The sequence below is a fragment of the Misgurnus anguillicaudatus genome, unplaced genomic scaffold (assembly GCF_027580225.2).
Source record: "Misgurnus anguillicaudatus unplaced genomic scaffold, ASM2758022v2 HiC_scaffold_26, whole genome shotgun sequence".
In the NCBI taxonomy this organism is placed as follows: domain Eukaryota; kingdom Metazoa; phylum Chordata; class Actinopteri; order Cypriniformes; family Cobitidae; genus Misgurnus; species Misgurnus anguillicaudatus.
This window is the reverse complement of record NW_027395276.1, coordinates 458,101-478,816: the sequence shown is the minus strand read 5'-3', so window position 1 is coordinate 478,816 and position 20,716 is coordinate 458,101. Positions and strand designations below refer to the sequence as shown.

Below are 20,716 nucleotides of genomic sequence, written 5' to 3'. Positions count from 1 at the left end.
AAACGACTTGCAAATTTGATAAAAATAAATTAGGTGTGCACCGATAAATGCCGGTATACACTAATAATATGTGGCCGGTAGCTCTTCTAAATCGCACAGCCGATATTATTCACAGCTATTTCATGTACTACGGCTTTTGATCAGTAAGTCCTTATCGATTTGAAATCACTGTTGTTTGAGTCGTTTATAAAATGTTTTTAAAAAAGCAACACTCGTCAGACATAATCATTATACATATTCTTTGAAAATACCTGAAAATGTTTGAAGAACAGCAATATAAATATATCCTTAAGCCATATCCTGGAGCTGCGTGTCATAGTGTGTATGGTTCTTTATCTGCAGCGCATATTGAGTTTATGCACGAGAGCGCCCTCTGGCTTTTGGATGTAGCGGCATTTCACCATAATTCTTTGAGAAGCATAGCAAGCATCATCGGCCGATATATCGGTGCACCCCATATAGTTATGTGTGTGGAAAGAACTTAAAATTTATACCATTATTAACTAAATAGTGTTCCCCTATTTAGTTTAAATTGACACCAAAACGTCATGGGTTCTCGCATGTGTAACATTCGTCATGGCACCAAATATCGAAATGCATTAATAGGAACATGTTTATCATTCAACGTAAGTAAACTAAAAAGTGGACTGTATGTGTGAGTTCATCATTTGTGCTCTTCATTGGGCTATGAGTGAATAATATCCACAATAATTAGCGAAAAATCAGAAAAAAACTGCATGTTATCATGAGTGAAATGGTTAGCTCCTGTCATATAAACATCTTACTGGGAGTCCTCACTCTGATTATTGGAAATATTTGGTGCATTTTTTGGTGTACATGTAAATGTAGTCTTTGACAATGATAATTTTTTTGTGAGGCAAGTGTAACAGAAATTATAATTTTTGGCCATTTTTTTTCAACACAAACATTTTGGTCTGTCCTGTGATAATTCATAACTGTGATAACTAATCTAACGTATTGTAGTATTGTAGGCTTTTGCTGTTGAATTGCTGCACTTTTTAAACCTTTTAAACAATTTTTTGTAAGTGCATGTGGGTCTTAATGGTATATGAATATGGTCAAGAAATTGATTCCCTTGCAAGACAACAGAGTTGAGTGATTTCTTTCCTCAGCACTACTCGCATATTGACATATGCGCTAACCTAGTCAACCTGTAATCTCAGTAGCACAAAGAGCTTTCTCAGGCTAGATACACACAGCATTGGTCATTGACGTGAACAGCTTGTCGTCAGACCTTCTTCAGAGGATAAGAGTCATTAGTAGATTTGAAAGGCTTGATGCAATCAACTGCAGGCATATTAGTTTGAGTACGACAAATATTTAACCTGCATGCACTGCTAAATGCGATAGATGTCCAAATGCATTGTGGACTGTGATGGGAATAATCTTCTTCAGGGGTACGTTTCACAAAAGCATTTCACCTTGTAATGCAATGCAAGTTGCTTTGTTGAGCGCTTTTTCCTCTGTTATCTCCTGTCAATCTTGCCGCTGTCTGTCTCTCACTCTTTCCCTTTGCTTGTGCTTAAATTTAGTAAAAAGGACACTCTGAAAATGTAACTTGTGCGATGGTGAGATAATTGGCAAAAGAATTAGGAAAATGAAAAATAAAAAAATTGTTCAGGTATTCGGTCTTCGGCTGAGTTTTTAATTTTATTCGGCTTCGGCCAAGAATTTTCCTTTAGTGCATCCCTAGTTTTTATTACCTTCACGTAAAATTATTAATAATTATTAATATTTATTACCTTCACGTCTGGTTCACACCAGACGCGTTTGAGACGTCAAATTTGCGTCTACCACGAGTAGTTGGACGCTTGAACATTTTGAGTGTACTCACTTTATTCTCACGTGAAAGCCGCATGTAAAATTGTAGTTATGGAGACATTCACGCTGAAATTCACGTCGTGGGAGGGGCTTCTGCGACTCCACTCGCTTCCTGTAATCACATCACTACTAGAGCAAGCTCCTGATTAATTAACATGGCGAGTTTTTCGGCCAAAGTTCAAATTTTTCCAGCGGATGCGCGAATGAGGCGGAATCGCGTCTACCACGCCGCGCTTAACGCCTCATCCGCGTCACTAGACATTAAGAAATCATTTTCATTTCAAATACTTATATCACTGACAACAGTGGTCTGGCCAGGATATCTTCATTTAGAAAGTAGAGTTGCAGACCTCAACTGATGTTTATGTTGTCATGTTGTGTATTGGCCACCAGTTGTGTTATTGCAGTACCAGTTTTGGCCACAATCCTATGCCAATAGAGTAAACATAAAAAACAGGGTTTAGTTTTTATTAACAACACTGTTTCAGCCCAAATGTTTGATTGTGTGCTGCACATTTTACGAAAGGACTACTTTCTAAATACGGGGGAGTTACAAGGCTGGATGTACACAACGGATTCGTCTAAAAAGTGGAGCAATTCCAACTTTGCAACTACATTCTGGTTCTGCTGACTGACATCCTTTAAGTAGGCGATGTTTTCATATTTAATGAATTTCTTACTGGCGATTAAAACGCGAGTTTTGTGCAGCACAGAGCAGTGATTGTATCCTTACTTAACCAATCTGTTACGTTCTGCTCATATCCCATTGGTAAAGTTGATCGATCAGCTTAGCCATCTTTTCTGGGTCAGATTCAGGCTTGTATTGATAAGGTAGTAAATACGATAGTATCTATCAAAACATGGTTAGTAGCGTCACATTTCCGTTTACGTAATCGAGGTATTCGGCCAATCGCAACGCACTGGATAGCTGGCCAATCGGTTCACACCGCGCTTTCTCAGAACGATGAGTACAAAATGGTGGGCGGGACTTAGAGGTGCCACAAAAATGTATGGTATGTGGAAAATAATGCGTTCTTTGAACCATAAACCATGCAAACACATTATATTACACCAAATACACAAAGTAATTTGCTTTTTAGCCACAAAATATGAGCCCTTTAAGTATTTTATTATAAAAAAATACATCAACTTATATGTATAAGATCACCTGTGTACTGTCATTATTTGCATCTGCTTAAGTGTGCAAGCGTTAAATGCATGCCCATTACTAACACAATATTTGCTCAAGATGTGTGTTGCTTTCTGTGCAACCAAATTAAATATAAACCTGGCGCATTTTGAGCGTAACATTTCTGTAAGTTCACTGTGAAGTCAGAAGTCCTTTTTTAATAAGCATTTAAACTTGTAAGGAGTCATAGTATGCTTCACAACCATTCCAGACCTGCACATACTTGTGGAGCGAGAACATACCATAAAAGGATGAAGCAAAAGAAAGAATCCTCCCATAGACATCTGTTATAAAAAAATCTTCAAACCAGTCACAGCAACCGAAACTAGCTCTTAGAAATTAGAGGTGCTCGGATTAGGCTTTTTGGGGCCGATCACTATAAGCAGTATCGGACAGTAACGATCATAACATTTATTATATATATTTATTATATATGTAAGTTTGAAAACAAACTATTAGTAAATATTAAATTTTTAATAGTTTAAAAAAATAAAAGTATCATGATTTATTTATTGGTTTGCAACATGTGCAACATATTCCTCTCCCTCGCTTATAAAAAAACTACTTAAACCATAGCAGCCTATGCTTGGTTCTTGGGAACAGCTTAGAGATTAACAAACAAACCTTCTGTCACTTCTCTGTGCAGGACTAACAAACCAAACCCACTGCAAATTCACATCCTGGTTTGTCAAGAAATACAGCTGGCACCACAAAAAATATATATGCACAACAATTGCAAAATGCTATAAGGTCATATTAAATTATTAAAATGATTCAAAAAAATAAATAAATAAATTAATGTAATTTGAATGCATAAGTTTACAAATGATGAAGAAAGCAGCATCAGAAGTGTCTTTAAAATGAAGTGGCTGAGAGGAGCTTGTAAGATAAGCTTTCAGTACAGCATGATTGATTATAGCTCTTCAGATTGTGATCATATATCCTTTAAAACAGACAAAACAAGCTGCAAGGAGTATATGTATGCATGATTAAAAGGTATTCAAACTGGGAATAATATGAAAGCGATCAAAAAGAATGATCACTAAAACTGTCAATGACTTGAGTGCACGCATCTTACTTACATTGTAAATAAACTTTGTTGTTTATGATGAAAGTGTGAGTTCGCCCTTTTATCTAAACACCAGAGTGTTTAGCGGACTGGTTCGTATGTGTGTGTGGGGGGGGGTGCGTGCATGCGCATATTTGCACATGCACATTGATGCATACATAATGCATGCTCATGAAACAACAAGGGAGAAACTTTTTTGGGGTTATAATTTTTCCAGCCGCGCTGAAAACGCGTTCTAATGGTGTACTAGTAGTGCAGATTGATACTTTTTCTCAACTTTGAGTGACCAAGAGAGAACGTCTGTTTTTCAATCCGAAGGCTGCAGCCTCCGGAGGTTGCATATGCAGGTTGTATATTTCATCAAGTCTGGTTTATTATTTTCAGACATTTGCAAGTCATGAGCATATTAAAACAATGTATGATTAACAAAGAATAATAGTCAACTTTATTATTGTTAAAGCTCACGTACACACGCTGTTTCTGCATTTCTGATGTTAATCTGGAGTACCTATAGAGTAGTATTACATCCTTTATATCTCTGAAGAGTCTTTAGTTTAATCAGATTTATAAAAGAAAGATTAGCTTTACCGAATCTTTCCGATAACGTACGAAAAATGAAGAAGGAGGAGTTATACCGCGGGAGGAGCGAGTACGAGTCATGCAACACTATACAACACTGTTTTAACTGATGATTCACTACATGTTCGTGTCATTTATATAATATGCACGCGACTATTTCCAACATAAGACAGAAGTCTTACTTACCACGTGCAACTCGCCATGACCTGGTTGGGAAAATCCACTGCATCAAACACACACGCAAAACTCCGCTGTTACCCTGGATAATAAACTATATCCATTGTTTCCATAAGGCTGGATGTCTTCTCCTTACATCCAAAAACACACTTCTTCTTTCGTGCCATTGTTGACTTTTGAAATTAAACAAAGCTGAGTGGCGTGATAAGCTGTTAGCAAGCTCTAGCGTCTCCCGCTGATTGACGGGTGGGCGGGGTTTTCCGGTGGAAGTTTTCCGGGGGAAGCCCATATAAAGAAGTGATACGCATCGAAAACCCCTGAAACGTCAGTTAGAACCATAATTGAAAAAAATTTGCCGAAACTTGTACGAACCCTGGCGAACTGCATTCGGCACAGAAATACTCTGTTACACGTCCAACTGCTGTTTTGACACTTTGCCTGCGTTTAGCATGAGGAAACAACTCTATAACAACTCTATAACTGTGTTAATAAGTCAGAATGCTTGAAATACCATTAAACCCCCCCCCCTTTAATGTTATGAAATAAGGCAGTCTTGATGACGTATGCAGCTTGCAAATGCGACCTTCGGAGGCTACAGTCTTCGGATTGAGAAGCATATATTGAGCAAATATTTTGCCTCATTGTTCCGCCCCCAAGCCAGCAGTTCATCACTGATATCAGTTGCCTTCCTTGCAAATAGCGCATTAACTCCGCGTTTGCTGGCGTTTGTGTTAACAAGAACTTAAAGACATCTCACTGGGCGAGATGGTTGCACTTCCCCACCACGGGTCGCACTCCACCACCGTGGTGGTAATTACAACCGTCCCAGCCCTATCCATTACATTCCTAAGCTCAACAGACACATCTGTGATTGGAACACGTATTAAGAAGATTTGATGCAATTTAAGCAAATCCAAATGTGTAATGTAAATGTGTAATGTCGTAAAAGGACTACCGTAGCTTCTCTGTGTTTCAAAAGCAAGGGATAAGCAGTGGAATAAGCCGTTGGTTGCAATTCGCAACCTCACTGCTAGATGCTGCTAAAATTTACACACTGCACCTTTAAGCCTGTTATTGTATTAGTCTATAGTTCTTGCAAAATTAAAGGAAGTTAGTTGGTGATTTTGTTGTTTGAGCAATCTGCTAGGTTTCACGTGCCTGTTAATTAGATATAATTGTTGAGCGCTCTTGCTCACATTATTTATATGTATATTTACATGCATTATTTACATGCTACAGTAGTTACACTCCTTTAAGATAATGTAATTAATAGTGGAAAATAATCAGCGCAAAAATGGTAAAAAACGTTCTATCATCGTTCGCCAGACGTTCTACAACATCTGCTTTAGTTTGTGTTTATTAACCCTTTAGTTTCACTTCATCACGCAGCTATTCCTATAAGAGGTAAAAACATTTAATTCATTATATAAAACATATAAAACATTATAACCCCAAAAAGGTTTCTCACTTGTTGTTTCATGAGTGGAAGTGCTACAATAAACACGCAGATATGCACCGATCCCCTGAGTGTAGCCACCGAAATGGCCAAGCACATACGCACAGTGGCTTAACATTTACTTCAAATGTCGCGTCTAAAACCACGAGGAAAATGTGACCGCACTGCTTTTCTCCTCTTCAAAGCGTGTGGTCACTTCAAAGCGTCTTTTGTTGCTAAGAAACCTAAGCATTGCTTTGCGCTGTGACGAGCACCCACCGGCGGAGAAAAGATTTGGCGCCTATGAACATTCACGTTTGTTAAAAAGTATATCTGATCCTCGATTACATTTTTATATTTCAAAATATATGTATGCATTATATATAAGACCTATATGCATCTCCCCCCCAATCTATAACCACTGCACCACCCCAGTGAATTTGTGCATTACCATTGCGGTGGTAAAAAACTGCCCTAGCCCTAGTTGTGTAGTGTTAATGACAACCATCACAGCCCTAACCCTTACTAGTAATAAAGCATAGGTATGCAGCGTTGCCAATAGTATGGGCAAAATACATTTGCACTGCTTTGATATTTTCACATCTGTAGGTGGCTTGATGTAAACACTGAACATTTTTGTGAACTGCTGGTTCTTGTTCCTATTGCATTCAGTTCAGTTTTTATTTGTCTATCCCTGTACTGTTGTATTTTAAGTTATAAAATTTTGTTTTGAAGTCCTGATATAATGTGTTTATTCAGACAGTATAAACAACAGTAATGACGTCAGCAGCACAATAAGAGATGAGTTGTTAATGTTGTGGGCCGGCAAGAGAGGGAGAAACTCTTTTCATTTATATTATTTATATTATGATAGATAGATAGATAGATAGATAGATAGATAGATAGATAGATAGATAGATAGATAGATAGATAGATAGATAGATAGATAGATAGATAGATAGATAGATAGATAGATAGATAGATAGATAGATAGATAGATAGATAGATAGATAGATAGATAGATAGATAGATAGATAGATAGATAGATAGATAGATAGATAGATAGATAGATAGATAGATAGATAGATAGATAGATAGATAGATAGATAGATAGATAGATAGATAGATAGATAGATAGATAGATAGATAGATAGATAGATAGATAGATAGATAGATAGATAGATAGATAGATAGATAGATAGATAGATAGATAGATAGATAGATAGATAGATAGATAGATAGATAGATAGATAGATAGATAGATAGATAGATAGATAGATAGATAGATAGATAGATAGATAGATAGATAGATAGATAGATAGATAGATAGATAGATAGATAGATAGATAGATAGATAGATAGATAGATAGATAGATAGATAGATAGATAGATAGATAGATAGATAGATAGATAGATAGATAGATAGATAGATAGAGATATGGTGTATTTGGTTTCTTTTGGGTATGCACTAAACAGATTTCATGTTTCAAGTAACAAAACTTTCAATTTTTTCCAAAAATAATGTTTTTCTGCCGTCTGATCAAATCATTTTTTTCGTCTAAATTAACTTTTACAACTACATACAGCAACAATATCCTTCAAAGCATTAAGCACCTTTCTGTCAGCAGTCGCTTGTTGTCTATCTGCTCTGTCTTTGCTTTTTGTTCATTATTTTATTTTTTTAAATGTATTTTTATCATGTCTGATCCATGTCTTGCACAGCTTAACCGATGTGATGTTTGACAGAAAACTTTCTCTCTTCGTGTCTCTCTTTATCTCTATGTCTGTTTCTCCATCATCCCATCCATGTGGGTGAATGTTCCTGAAAATCCGTGGTGATCTATAGAGACTTTTGGTATGATCATAATTGCATTAGGAGACCGCGGTGACTGAAAACTTTTATGTAAATTAAACTCAGTAAATTCTTAATGACAATGGACCTTTTGCTCATTACGTTTCCGTCACCGCGGTCGACTGACGTCTGCCGTGTTGTTTTCATTTCACGTTAAATTGTCTTAGATTACACCTGTAATGTCACGCTCCTGTGTTTAATAACTACAGAAGCAGTGCATGCATCACCAAGAGCATCGTTTTACCTCTGCTGTATGTAAGATTGCCTGGTTTTGATGTGTAGGATATAGAAATAGCTAGAAAAATAAATGTACCCTCCCTTATTCAGTCTTATTTGTACTGTTGAGTTGATATGCAATGTGTTTCATGTCAGCTGGATAGCCATGCTATGATCCAGCAAAAAAAGAGGGTACATTTGTTTGATGGCACTCACATTTATTCATTACAAGACTTGACTGCAATTTTAGTGTCTCTGATTAATCAACAGTAGGTTTGCTTTTCTTTTTTTAATGCTTACAACCATTTTTTCTTTTGTTTTCATGTAGTGAAAGAGTTTCTAGCAAAAGCCAAAGAAGATTTCTTGAGGAAATGGGAATCTCCACCACAGGTGAGAGTATAACAGACTTTCCTTATCAATAATGTTTTGATGACACTAGACGATAGTATCGTGTATCGACGATCTTCAGACATATCGCCAATGGCAGGCTTTCATGGCGATAGTCATGACGATAGTTGGCGAATGGTTATTATTATTATTATTATTATCATCATAGTTTTATATTAACACCCACAATGCATGCTTTTCCTCACATGAGGGTTTGTGGGCTTCACTTTACGCAGAGGGCTTGTAAAGAGAGAATTCCTTCTTGCACGTATCTGCACTTAATGCGCGCGTCTTGGTCTCCTTCTACCACTAAATCCAGCGCGCCGCGTCATCAGCAGCTGCGCTTCTCTCTGTCTCACGTGCACGCGCTCTCGCGTCTGTCCGAAGTCTAAACATAAACTGAAGTAGTAATCCTTATGTATTTGTTCAGTTTAATGCGTTTCATGCGAGCTGAGGCAAACTGTACTTTTTGTTTAAAATATGACCCGTTGCTTTTTGGGCCTCTCTCGCGTACGTGCAGAAAGCTGCGCTCTGTCCGAAGTCAGATCACTAGGTATTAATCCTGTTTATGATATGCATTTCAAGGAGTTGTAGCAACACGTCCCTCGTGTTTAATATATGATTCTGTTTAAAATATGATCGCGTTCCGCTGGACCGATGCGTTTAAAAAGGCACCTCATGAGAGCACCACTGCTTGACACGTGTAGTCTTCTGCAACAGCACTAAACCAATGCATTGAATTGTTTGTATGTGCGCGCACGTGTGTGTGCGTGCGAAGATGCATGTTCTTACAGTTATTAAGTAATCATTGTTAGGGTTTTAATTAGTGCTGCCACTAACGACTAATTTTCTAACGACTAATCTTTCGACTAATTTTTCGAATAGTCGACTATTCTAAACGACTAATTAAAAAAAACTCAAGTGTTTGTTATTTCATTGTGTCCATTTTATTTTGAACCTACCGGTGTCATAAACAATTTGAATAACTTAAATGTTACCAAATAAAAAATTACAATGTAAACAATATAAATAATAATAAAAACTTCCAGTGCAAAGTAGATGCTTAACAGAAATATGAAATGTTTCACTTCTACTCTTTGATCTTATATTGCATTTTAACACAACTGAATGCTATTTTACATATTATCTGTTCTGTTGTAGCCTATAAAATAGTGTCTAAACATGACCCATCACCTCGTTTTTTATCCAACCAGCTGTTCCTTTAACTGCTGCTAAAATCCTGATTTAGATATGCAAAAATCACCATACATTTACATTGTAGCTTTACTGCTGTTGCTCTTCTCATAATTGTTGTTGTGTTTTGAGCCATTTCTTGATTTTAAATGCGAGTGATATAGCGCAGACAATTCGGTGCAAATTCAGAAATATAAGAGAATACACTGTTGTTGTTACATAGACTACAGAACACGGCATACAGCATCATAGGGAGGGAGAAAGCTCGCACACAGACTCACACTACTGCTAATCTTTCTTCAAGTCATGTTAACTCGATCAGTCGTCTTTGTCAGAGACATCTGTGAATGTTGACGTTTACGCAAAAAAGAAAGTACATTAAAACCACTGCCACCTTTTCACTGTCACGTAAGAGAGAGGCGCGCGCGGTCGAGGCGCTGCAAGCAACATGAGTGATAGAGAGAGAGAGAGAGAGAGAGAGAGAGACGCGCTGAACACTCGCAACAATGAATTGCGCCGTTTAAAATAGTAAAATAAAAATGTAAATGGGAATCATGAAAAATCTATTTGTTGCGTCCAGTGTTGATTCCGTGGCGGAATCACGAGCAAACACTGATAGCCTTTAACATCCAAAGACAGAGTCATTGTACTTCTCAAAAGAGTTAATAAAACAGTACTGACTAGCTCGCCGTTTCATTAATAATCATATAACAGTTACTTACGTTGTCCCATTCTCTGTGGGTGTATCGTCAATAACTCCCGAGTGTTTTCGTTTGAGATGCTCGTGCATTGTCGTTGTGCTCCCGTGATAAGCCAGCGACGTTTGGCACGGTGTAACAGACCACTCTTTTATCACAACTTGGCTTTAAATACTTTCATACTTCGGAAGCTTTCCGACTCATAATTCCATAGACTCACCTGCCACCGCCAATTTTTCAAAATTAAAGCAGTGAAGGCAGGGGGAGAGGGAAGAAAGATGATAGCGTAGCAGATTAACCAGCAGGGCGCGCACAGCGCACAGACTGGTGTGGAGGTGAATTACATTGAGCCATTTGAGACATGAGACAGACTTACAGTGGGCCGTTTGAGACGGAAAAAAATAAATATGCGACTCCTCGACTAAAAAAATTGCCGTCGACAAATTTTCATCGTCGATTACGTCGCGCTCGCATTAATGGCATCAGGTTTAAGAAGGTTGCGGTCATGACGGTGTTGCTCTTGTTTTTTTGTCCACCCATCAAGTGACTTGTTATAATGAGTAAAAAATTAACAAATAAAAAAATGAGTAAACTACTGCCCCGCCCCCCGATAATATCGTGTATCGCTGATCTCACAGGCTGACGATAGGACGATCTGAAAATGGGGCATATCGCCCAACACTAGATGACACTCCTACATCTCTTTTGATTTTAAAACAATGTACTATTACCTCCAAGAAACACCTATAGGGCTCATTATATTGTGCGTAGGTCCTATGGCATAGCAGCGACGACGTACGTTTCGCGTCGGTTTTCATTTATACTTTTGGGTACTTTGCATTATTCTAGCGGAAGTAAACGGCTTGGTAAGATCTGTTAACCTAAAGGGAATTAAATCTTTATTCCTTTTTAATAAATATCTGCTTAAAGTCTTCTATATTGTGTTAAAGTCACTGGTTGTTTATATATTTGATAAAATACCATGTTATCTAAATACAATGTGTGATGTGGTGAGGTATTTGTTATAAAAAAAAATGTATAATACATTCATATATCATATTTCAGTAATATAACAATTCAATTATTCTAACGTTAGGGGAGAACATTAGGGGAATGTTTATTTTCTCAAAGAAAACATTCCTGGCTAACCTTGGAAAATAGGGGAACGTTTTGGGAACTAAATTGTTAGCTGGGGATGGGCAGGAATAGATTGCTTATATGGAAATCCAGGATTTATCAGTATTCTACATTAAACAGTGTATTTTTTGTTCGGGCTACTTATATTCATTTCGGGCTACCAAAAATTAAAGAGTTTCTGCCCAAAGGGCTACCAGGGATTTAAAATTTTTGCGAGCCCTGTCCACGCGTGTAACCACAGTAGCAGCGCGACCGTCAAAGAAGAAGCAGCTTGATTTAACCCACAAACCAAGAAGAAACGGCAACTTGTTGTGTATGATTCGAGAAGACCAGCCATGATGGAAGTAAATAAACAGCGACTTTTGGGCTTAAATGATGGTGCTCCTAAGTATAATCAAAAGTGAAAGTAAAATGTGCACGGCTGCATGCATAAGCCCCTCCCACCTGGTGATACCGGGTTTGTCACACACTTATTAACCGGTGGGAAAATTCTGTCACTGCAACATCACTAATAAGGAGTTTTTCTTGGCGTTAATGTTTAGATAATAATCTAACGTCTCCGTCTGTGAAAAATAATGCCTAGTTTGATGGATGTGATATTAGTAAACCTACCAACATCAGTAAGATGTTTGTAATGACTCAACGCAAGAGGAAAAACTACCTTTCAGTCGAATATCATCGGTTAATTGAAACTCCGTCATTTCGTTGAAATTTAGAAAATGACGCTAAAGCTTTGCGCAAGTCTGTAATGGAAACGCAGCTACTGTTTACTACATAAAATCATCCTGCTTAATGTAAATAACATTTTGTGAAAATATAACCTTGATATCTTCAATATTCACTTAGACCATGTCAACTATTGAATTCGAATAAATAACATGTTAATTCCGTATAACATTATAAAAGTCCTAGCAATTAGGGCTGGGTAAAAATATCGATTCATCAATGCATTGCAATTATTTGTTCCTCAATTCAATATCGATTTATCAAATCCTATGAATTGATTCAGCCTAACGGCCAGTGGCGGCGCTGTGGGTGGGCAACACTCTAGCGCCCGCTCCCCGAGCTAATTTGATCCGGCCCTTTATGTAGTCGGTGAAAAAGACATCTCTAGAATAAATAAATGTAGAATTAAAATAAATGTAGTTGGACAACGGGCCCTACAGTTACGTGTTGATGAGCGTGCATCTGTTACGGCCAGAGCCGGACAGTAACGGAGTACATTTACTTGAGTACAGTACTTAAGTACAATTTTGAGGGATCTGTACTTTACTCGAGTATTATTTTTGGGGAGTACTCATGACTTTACTCAAGTACATTTGAGAGGCAAATATTGTACTCTTTACTCCACTACATTTCTATCCATAACCGTGAGTACCCGTTACTTCTAGAAAAAGGGGGAAAAAAAATCTCAGAAACCCTCAATTTGTTGTTTCCCTTTTCTCAAATGTGATTGGATTGTGCAGGCGCCACTGATTGGGACAGCCTATCAGCTATCCCAATCAGCCTTTCCGCCAAAGTTCCAATAGTCAGATTTAGATAAGAAAAGAAATCATGGACGAAACAATGAATGAAGACACAGCAGGTCCATCCTGGGAATGTGACAACCCGTGGCTCCACCTCGCCAGACTATTTTAATTTTCTAAACAAGTTAATGATAGTTTTCGCTTTAAGTGTTTGCTGTGTTTACCAAAACAGAGCTTCATCATCGCTTACAAAAATTTAAACCCTTGAGAGCGGCAGGGATCGCTGGTGATCCCGGATTATTGTTGTTCAAAATTCATTACTCTTCAAAACATCACACTCTTACTTGATCTGGACAAACTCAGCATCACAAGACAAGCTTCGACATTTGACCGCTGTTTGTTATTAAAATGGTTTGCAGTGACATTAATTTCTTAATTTATGCCAGGAGTGCAAAATAATTAATCTGAAACATTCGTTATTTTGAATAGAAATCATTAAACATTTATTCTCGTCTTCTCCGGTTTATTTGTATTCAAATACATAAAATATACAGAATCCGCCAGGGCTATTAGTACAATGGTGCGCATATCTGAAGAAATAATGATTAATTATCACATGTTAGTAAAATTTTTAATCTTACAGAATAAGATTTCTATTCATTTTCCACTGAATTATGCGATCTGAAGAGCTCAAAGAGCGAACGGAGTGAGATGTGTGTCTCCTCTTCCTGATTTGTGTCAGATTTGACCTCAGAGCTCTATCATTTGCTGTACAGCAGTCAATCATCTCACATGGTTCAATGTGCACTGTGGCAGTAGTAATGCAAAATTAAAAAATGTACTCTTGTACTCTTGATACTCAAGTACTTTTAAAAACAAGTACTTTTTACTTTTACTTGAGTAGACATCTGACTGCAGTACTTTTACTTGTACTTGAGTAAAATTTAGCAAGGGGTAACTGTACTCTTACTCAAGTAATGAACCTGTGTACTCTGTCCGCCTCTGGTTACGGCATGAGATGCAGAGCGCGCGTCACGTGACTGGCGCGAGCAGCTGTGTCACGTGTTTATATTCGCGCTTTGGTCTACCGCGAGCCGCTCGCGCCCGCATATCAAGACGCGACATTGGTGAGACCACGGACTCTATGGCTGTTTTAACTTCTTGTATTTCCATATACATTGATATGTCGGCTCAATGATGACTTGCTTATCCACAATGACATTAGATGTCTTAATAAAGGAAACGCATTGAAACGATTAGTAACAGTTAATCACCCATCGCGCCCAACACCTGCACCACTGAACGCGTATCTACTGACAAACATACACCTGATTTTACTGCTCTAGCGAAATCTAAAAGTATAATTTCTCTTATTAGAAGCTAGACTAATGTTTGCCAATTATTAAGATGGCTGTTGTAGTTTAAATAGAGGTAGTGAAATAATTAGCTTAGACAAAAACAGCATAAAACAATGTTATGTTACATATTGTAAACTTTTTTGTTATGTGTACTAATAAGTTAAATTCTCAATGAGTGTGATATGGCTCTTATTTACCCCTATACATGTAAATTAAAGCATCTTACAGAGCACTTATGTTGTTATGCAGTTTTAAAATACAACATATGAACATGTCTGGATGTAGAAAAAGCCTACTTGGACATCTTACAATGCACTAATTTTGTTGTATGCAGTTTGAAAATACATGTTTGTAGAAAAAGCCTATTTTACAATGCACTGATTTTGTTGTTATGCAGTTTAAATATATATGTAGTCATAATCACTGATATATCTTCGGCCCCTTATTTGAGATGCTTTTCATGAACTGGACCCCATGACAAACTAACTGAATAGCCCTGCTCTAGTGAGAGCGTTCAGCGTTGTACGCTTTACCAAAACACGCTTTACCAAAACAGCAAGATGGCAAACAGCAGCTGCACTCCGTTCAAGTCTGCACTAAAAGCTTAAATTAAAATATAGGCTACTCAGGTACTTAATTACTTGTGTATCTACTTATTATTGAATCGATATTGAAGCAAACAAATCAATATCGAATTGAATCGAATCGAAGCTTCAAGAATCGGAATCGAATTGAATTGTGAAATTCCTAACAATACCCAGCCCTACTAGCAATAGCTGTAACATGAAAAACTGATACTGTCACACACCGGAGAGTAGGCAAATGTCCGTGTCAACTAGGGATGCAGCGATTAACCGGTTTCACTATTAACCGCGCTTTAAAATGTCACGGTTAAGTAACCGTAAAGCCTCCGCTACACCGCGTGTTTTTGTTTCACGCACGCACACACAAACCAGATCCACGAACCACCAAGAGGCGCGTGCGGCATGCGACATGCTCGTTAGCGCACTGTATGACAAAGCTCCGCGTTCAAAAGAATATGTGCGCGTGACACGTCTCTTGGTTGTTCGTGCATCTGGTGTGTGTGTGTGTGTGTGTGTGTGTGTGTGTGTGTGTGTGTGTGTGTGTGTGTGTGTGTGTGTGTGTGTGTGTGTGTGTGTGTGTGTGTGTGTGTGTGTGTGTGTGTGCGTGCCTGCACGGGTGCGTGAAAGCCACACTCCAATCGGTCTGTGCAGCATTAACAACCTCCTCCTCGCGGATCAAATCCGGAGGGGGCTCCTGGTGGTCTGACTGCATTTAATAACGTTGAATTATTTTAACGTGTTAATGATTTATGAATTAATAGCATGAGTTAACACGTTAATGCTGCCAGTCCAAAATGACTCGCAGAACCCAGTCCAGGATGACCCTGTGTTATTATTCGTTTTGAGAGGCTCTTATCAGTTTTACTAATACTTCAAACACATCAAAGTAATATACATTTAGTTTTATAATATATTTATAATATATTATAATATATATTCAGTCCAAATATAAAATTACATTTATTCAAAAGATCATTCAAATGAATAGCCTACAGGTTTCAAAAGGCACTTATACTGTTTAAGTCAAAGCCTGCTAGGTTATTATTATTATCATTTGTCCAAGAATTACATAAAAAATACACAAACTGAAAATACAAAAGAATTTAGCAATTGTTAAAAAATTTATTCATGTGATTTTTTTACATTAATGTTGTAAAATAAATGAGTCCATAATAACCGTAATAACCGTACAACCGTGATTATTTATCAGACTATAACCGTACCATCAAAATCTATAATCGTTGCATCCCTAGTGTCAACTTGATTATTTACATACACTGTGAAAATTCCTTGTTGCACTTAAATGTTTAAACCACTTGAATTAATAAGTATTTTCAACTTTTTTGACTAGTTTTTTAACATTTTAGGGGCAATTTCCCGTAAAGCTGCCTTAATTTAAAAACATCTTGACATATCTCAACATATATTAGTGCCATTGTTTTGTCTCAAGATGCACACCAGTATTGTTTTTGTAAGCTATGTTTGTAAAAATGACTATAACTAAGGCCTAGTCCTGGATTAACCTAAACCCTCTCTGGGAAACTGCCCCCATGTCATTTAGCAGACGCTTTTTTCCAAAGTGACTTAAATGAGGTAAACATTAGCAGCAGTAAGAACAACACAAGAACAGCAGTACATAAGTGCACTAAAACTAGTCTCATCGACCCCAACACACTATACTGCCCTACCAAGCCAAAGCGCAGTAACTACGCAGTTGGTCAAAAATGAGTTAAGGGTTGAAATGGGCTTTGTGAGATCTGTTGTGTCTTGTGACAAAGTCTCCTGGTTCAATTTTGTCCAATTGCAGAGAAATGTGTGTGCCAAAATTGCAGTAACATGTTTGATCTGCTGGTGTAAAAACTTTAAAGGAATATTCCATTTTCTTAAAAGAAAAATCCAGATAATTTACTCACCACCATGTCATTCAAAATGTTGATGTCTTTCTTTGTTCAGTCCAGAAGAAATTATGTTTTTTGAAGAAAACATTGCAGAATTTTTCTAATTTTAATGGACTTTAATAGAACCCAACATTTAATACTTAACTCAACACTTAACAGTTTTTTTCAACGGAGTTTCAAAGGACTATAAACGATCCCAAACGAGGCATAAGGGTCTTATCTAGCAAAATGATTGTCATTTTTGACAAGAAAAATAAAAAATATATACTTTTAAACCACAACTTTTCGTCAAGGTCCGGTCCAGCACGACCTAAAGTAAATGCGTAGTGACGTAGGGAGGTCACGTGTTACATATATAAAACACACATTTGCGGACCATTTTAAACAATAAACTGCCACAAAGACATTAATTAGTATCAGTTGACATACAACAACGTAGGAACGGTCCTCTTTCAAGACGCTTGTAAACACTGGGGCGGAGTTTCGCGTTCGTCCTCTGTGACCTCTTGGCGTCATGACGTATTGCTGTGACGTAGTGGGGTCAGCTGGCGCATCACGACCGGATCTACACGACGAGAAGTTGTGGTTTAAAAGTGTATATTTGTTTTTTTTTATTGTCAAAAATGACAATCGTTTCGCTAGATAAGACCCTTGTGCCTCGTTTGGGATTGTTTATAGTCCTTTGAAACTCCGTTGAAAAAAACTGTTAAGTGTTGAGTTAAGTATTAAATGTTGGGTTCTATTAAAGTCCATTAAAATTAGAAAAATTCTGCAATGTTTTCTTCAAAAAACATAATTTCTTCTGGACTGAACAAAGAAAGACATCAACATTTTGGATGACATGGTGGTGAGTAAATTATCTGGATTTTTCTTTTAAGAAAATGGACTAATCCTTTAAGGACATTTTTCTCAGTTTCAGTGTTTGCGTAGTTACTGCACTTAGCCTTTGGAGGGCAGTATATATAGTTAATGTTTTTTTTGTTTTTTTGAAATCTATAGTTGCTATAAATCATGAAAATAAAGTTGTAATAACTTAAGCCCATTCATTATTTTTTATTAATTAATACCAACTGCTCAAGAAAGTTGAAATTAATTCAAGTCGTTTAAACTTGAAATTTCAGTGCAATGATGAGTTTGTGTATCTACTTAATACCACTACAGAAATGTTATAATTTTACAGTTTATTAAACGGATTCTCCTGGCCTTTAATTTCTGATTGGATAAGACCACGTTCTTATTCGTTGTATTATGACAATATGGCAATGCCTTGCATTGTAATTTGAATTGCATTTCCTAAGTTGATGTTAGCGAAGTTGTTTATAAGTTTGCCTTATCTTGCAGAGCACAACTGGCTTAGATGACTTTGACAGACTGAAGACGCTAGGCACAGGATCCTTCGGCAGAGTCATGTTGGTAAAACACAAGGCTGCAGATCAGTTCTATGCTATGAAAATTCTGGACAAACAAAAGGTGGGTTTAGTAGCAAGCCATAGGTTACCGCTCGTTAATGTAGACTTATTACATGGCATTCTAAAATGCTTGATTCTGATTGGCCAGTCGCAAGGTTCCAAGGTATGTTATTCTGAGATAAGAACCGCCTAAAGCTAATAACACACAGTAACCCGGATGCTGCAAATCATTTGGACGGGGACAGTTAGGGCTGCACAATTAATCGAAAAACTAATCGGGATTAGAAGAAGAAGTTGTTTTATTTATATAGTGCCTTTCCATGGCTCAAGGCCGCTTCACATAGTATTATACAGTACATTAACACCTCCACCTATACAATACAACACATAAGACCATATTCATAAGGGATTACAATTACAGATGAAACAATTGTATAATCGGCAAAAGTCTCAATTACGTAGTAATTATGTTCTGGCACCAAATATATTGGTTAAATCAGAGATTTTAAAATTGATGAGTTGACGTTTCCTTTAGCCATTTGTTTTGGATAACAACATAACTTACATAATTGGGTCAGTGACAAAACCGGTTTGGCAAGATGAAAATGGAAAAATCTTAAAAAAAAAAAAAACTTGTTTTAAAAGCATGCATCAGGTTTATTTCAATGCACAAAGTGTATTTATGTTAATTTGATGCAATAAAAAATTACATTTGCAACATTTTTATCTAGGTTAAGTAGGGCTGGGTAAAAATATCGATTCATCAATGCATTGCAATTATTTGTTTCTCAATTCAATATCGATTCATCAAATCCTATGAATCGATTCAGCTCCTAGGCCAGTGGTGGCGCTGTGGGCAACACTCTAGTGAGAGCGTTGAGCGTTGTACAAGACTCGCTTTATCAAAACAGAAAGATCAAAGATGGCAAACAGCAGCACTTCTTTCAAGCCTGCGCCATCAACGTGATCAAACATTAGTAATACTATACACATTATTTAAAAATATACTCAGGCACTTAATTGCTTGTGTATTTTCTTTCTTATTGAATTGATATCGAAGCAAGTAAATCAATACCGAATTGAATCGAACCGAATTGAATCGAAGCCTCAAGAATCGAATCGAATTGCGAAATTCCTAACAATACCCAGCCCTAAAGTTAAGACTGAATGGACCTGAAAATGTGAAATGGTGTAACTGCTAATTGCGCCAAAGAATGAGAAATATTAAATATTTTATCCACCTTCATGGCATGTAAGCGTAATCATCAAAAAAATATTTTTTTTAAATGTAAATTTGAATGCGGTTTTGTAATATTTGTCGTAATCATAATTATTATATATATATATTATATATAATAATAATAATAATAATTATTATTATTATTAATAAATATTATTATATTATGATTACGACAAATATTAGAAAACCGCATTCAAATTTACATGTGTATATATATTTAAAAGCATGCATCAGGTTTATTTCAATGCACAAAATATATATATCCATATTAGTATTTCTAAATGTAAATTTTAATGCGTTTTTGTAATATTTGAAGAGTTTGGTTCCAAAACGCGATAAACGCCATTTTTTTAAAAAATGAGTTACTGCCAAAATCTGTATTATATCAGGTCAGTAGTTAAAAGTAAATTCTTAATTTTACGCAAAATCCAATACCCGCCGTGATATTCTGTCATCTTTTCTCCCTTTTTTTCCCAAAATGCGACAAACGCCACTCCTCCTTTTTTACAGAACGCAATAAATCCATTCCTGATATTACAGCCCACCAGTCACGCAATGTAAACAAACAATGGCGGCGCACTGAGTACACGGAGTCCTAGTTTTCCTCATCTACTTTGTACTTCTTGATCAACAAACAAAACAAAATAATACTTTAATAGCATTGCTAAACCTGTGATGGTTTTCTGTGACGGGAAAGAAACGTAAGCCATCAACATCTAATAATTTCCGCGAGAGGCACTCGGTTGCTTGTTCTCCCGACAGCATCAAGCTTCTCATGCTAAAACATTGACCCCAGAGGATCTTATGAAAACTTTACATTATTTTACTTAAAGTCAACGAAAATCGAGCGGGACCAAAACATTTTACAGCTGATCGCTGTGAAAAATGCTAAGCAACGACGTCAAGTATAACCGCAGCAATGTGTTCTTAATATAACAAAGTAAGTGTTTTGATTAATGCCATTAATGTTTATTTTTTAATCATTG

At 36.9% G+C, this 20,716-nt stretch overlaps 1 protein-coding gene across 1 annotated transcript in view; it reads left to right on the top strand.

Annotated features, from left to right (window-relative positions):
- LOC129443123 (cAMP-dependent protein kinase catalytic subunit beta) overlaps positions 1 to 20,716 on the top strand; it is a 35,003-nt gene that overhangs the window by 1,993 nt on the left and 12,294 nt on the right. The window contains exons 2-3 of the mRNA XM_073864366.1: positions 8,688 to 8,749; positions 18,423 to 18,551. Coding sequence (XP_073720467.1) covers positions 8,688 to 8,749; positions 18,423 to 18,551 — 191 coding nt within the window. The remainder of the gene's footprint in view (positions 1 to 8,687; positions 8,750 to 18,422; positions 18,552 to 20,716) is intronic.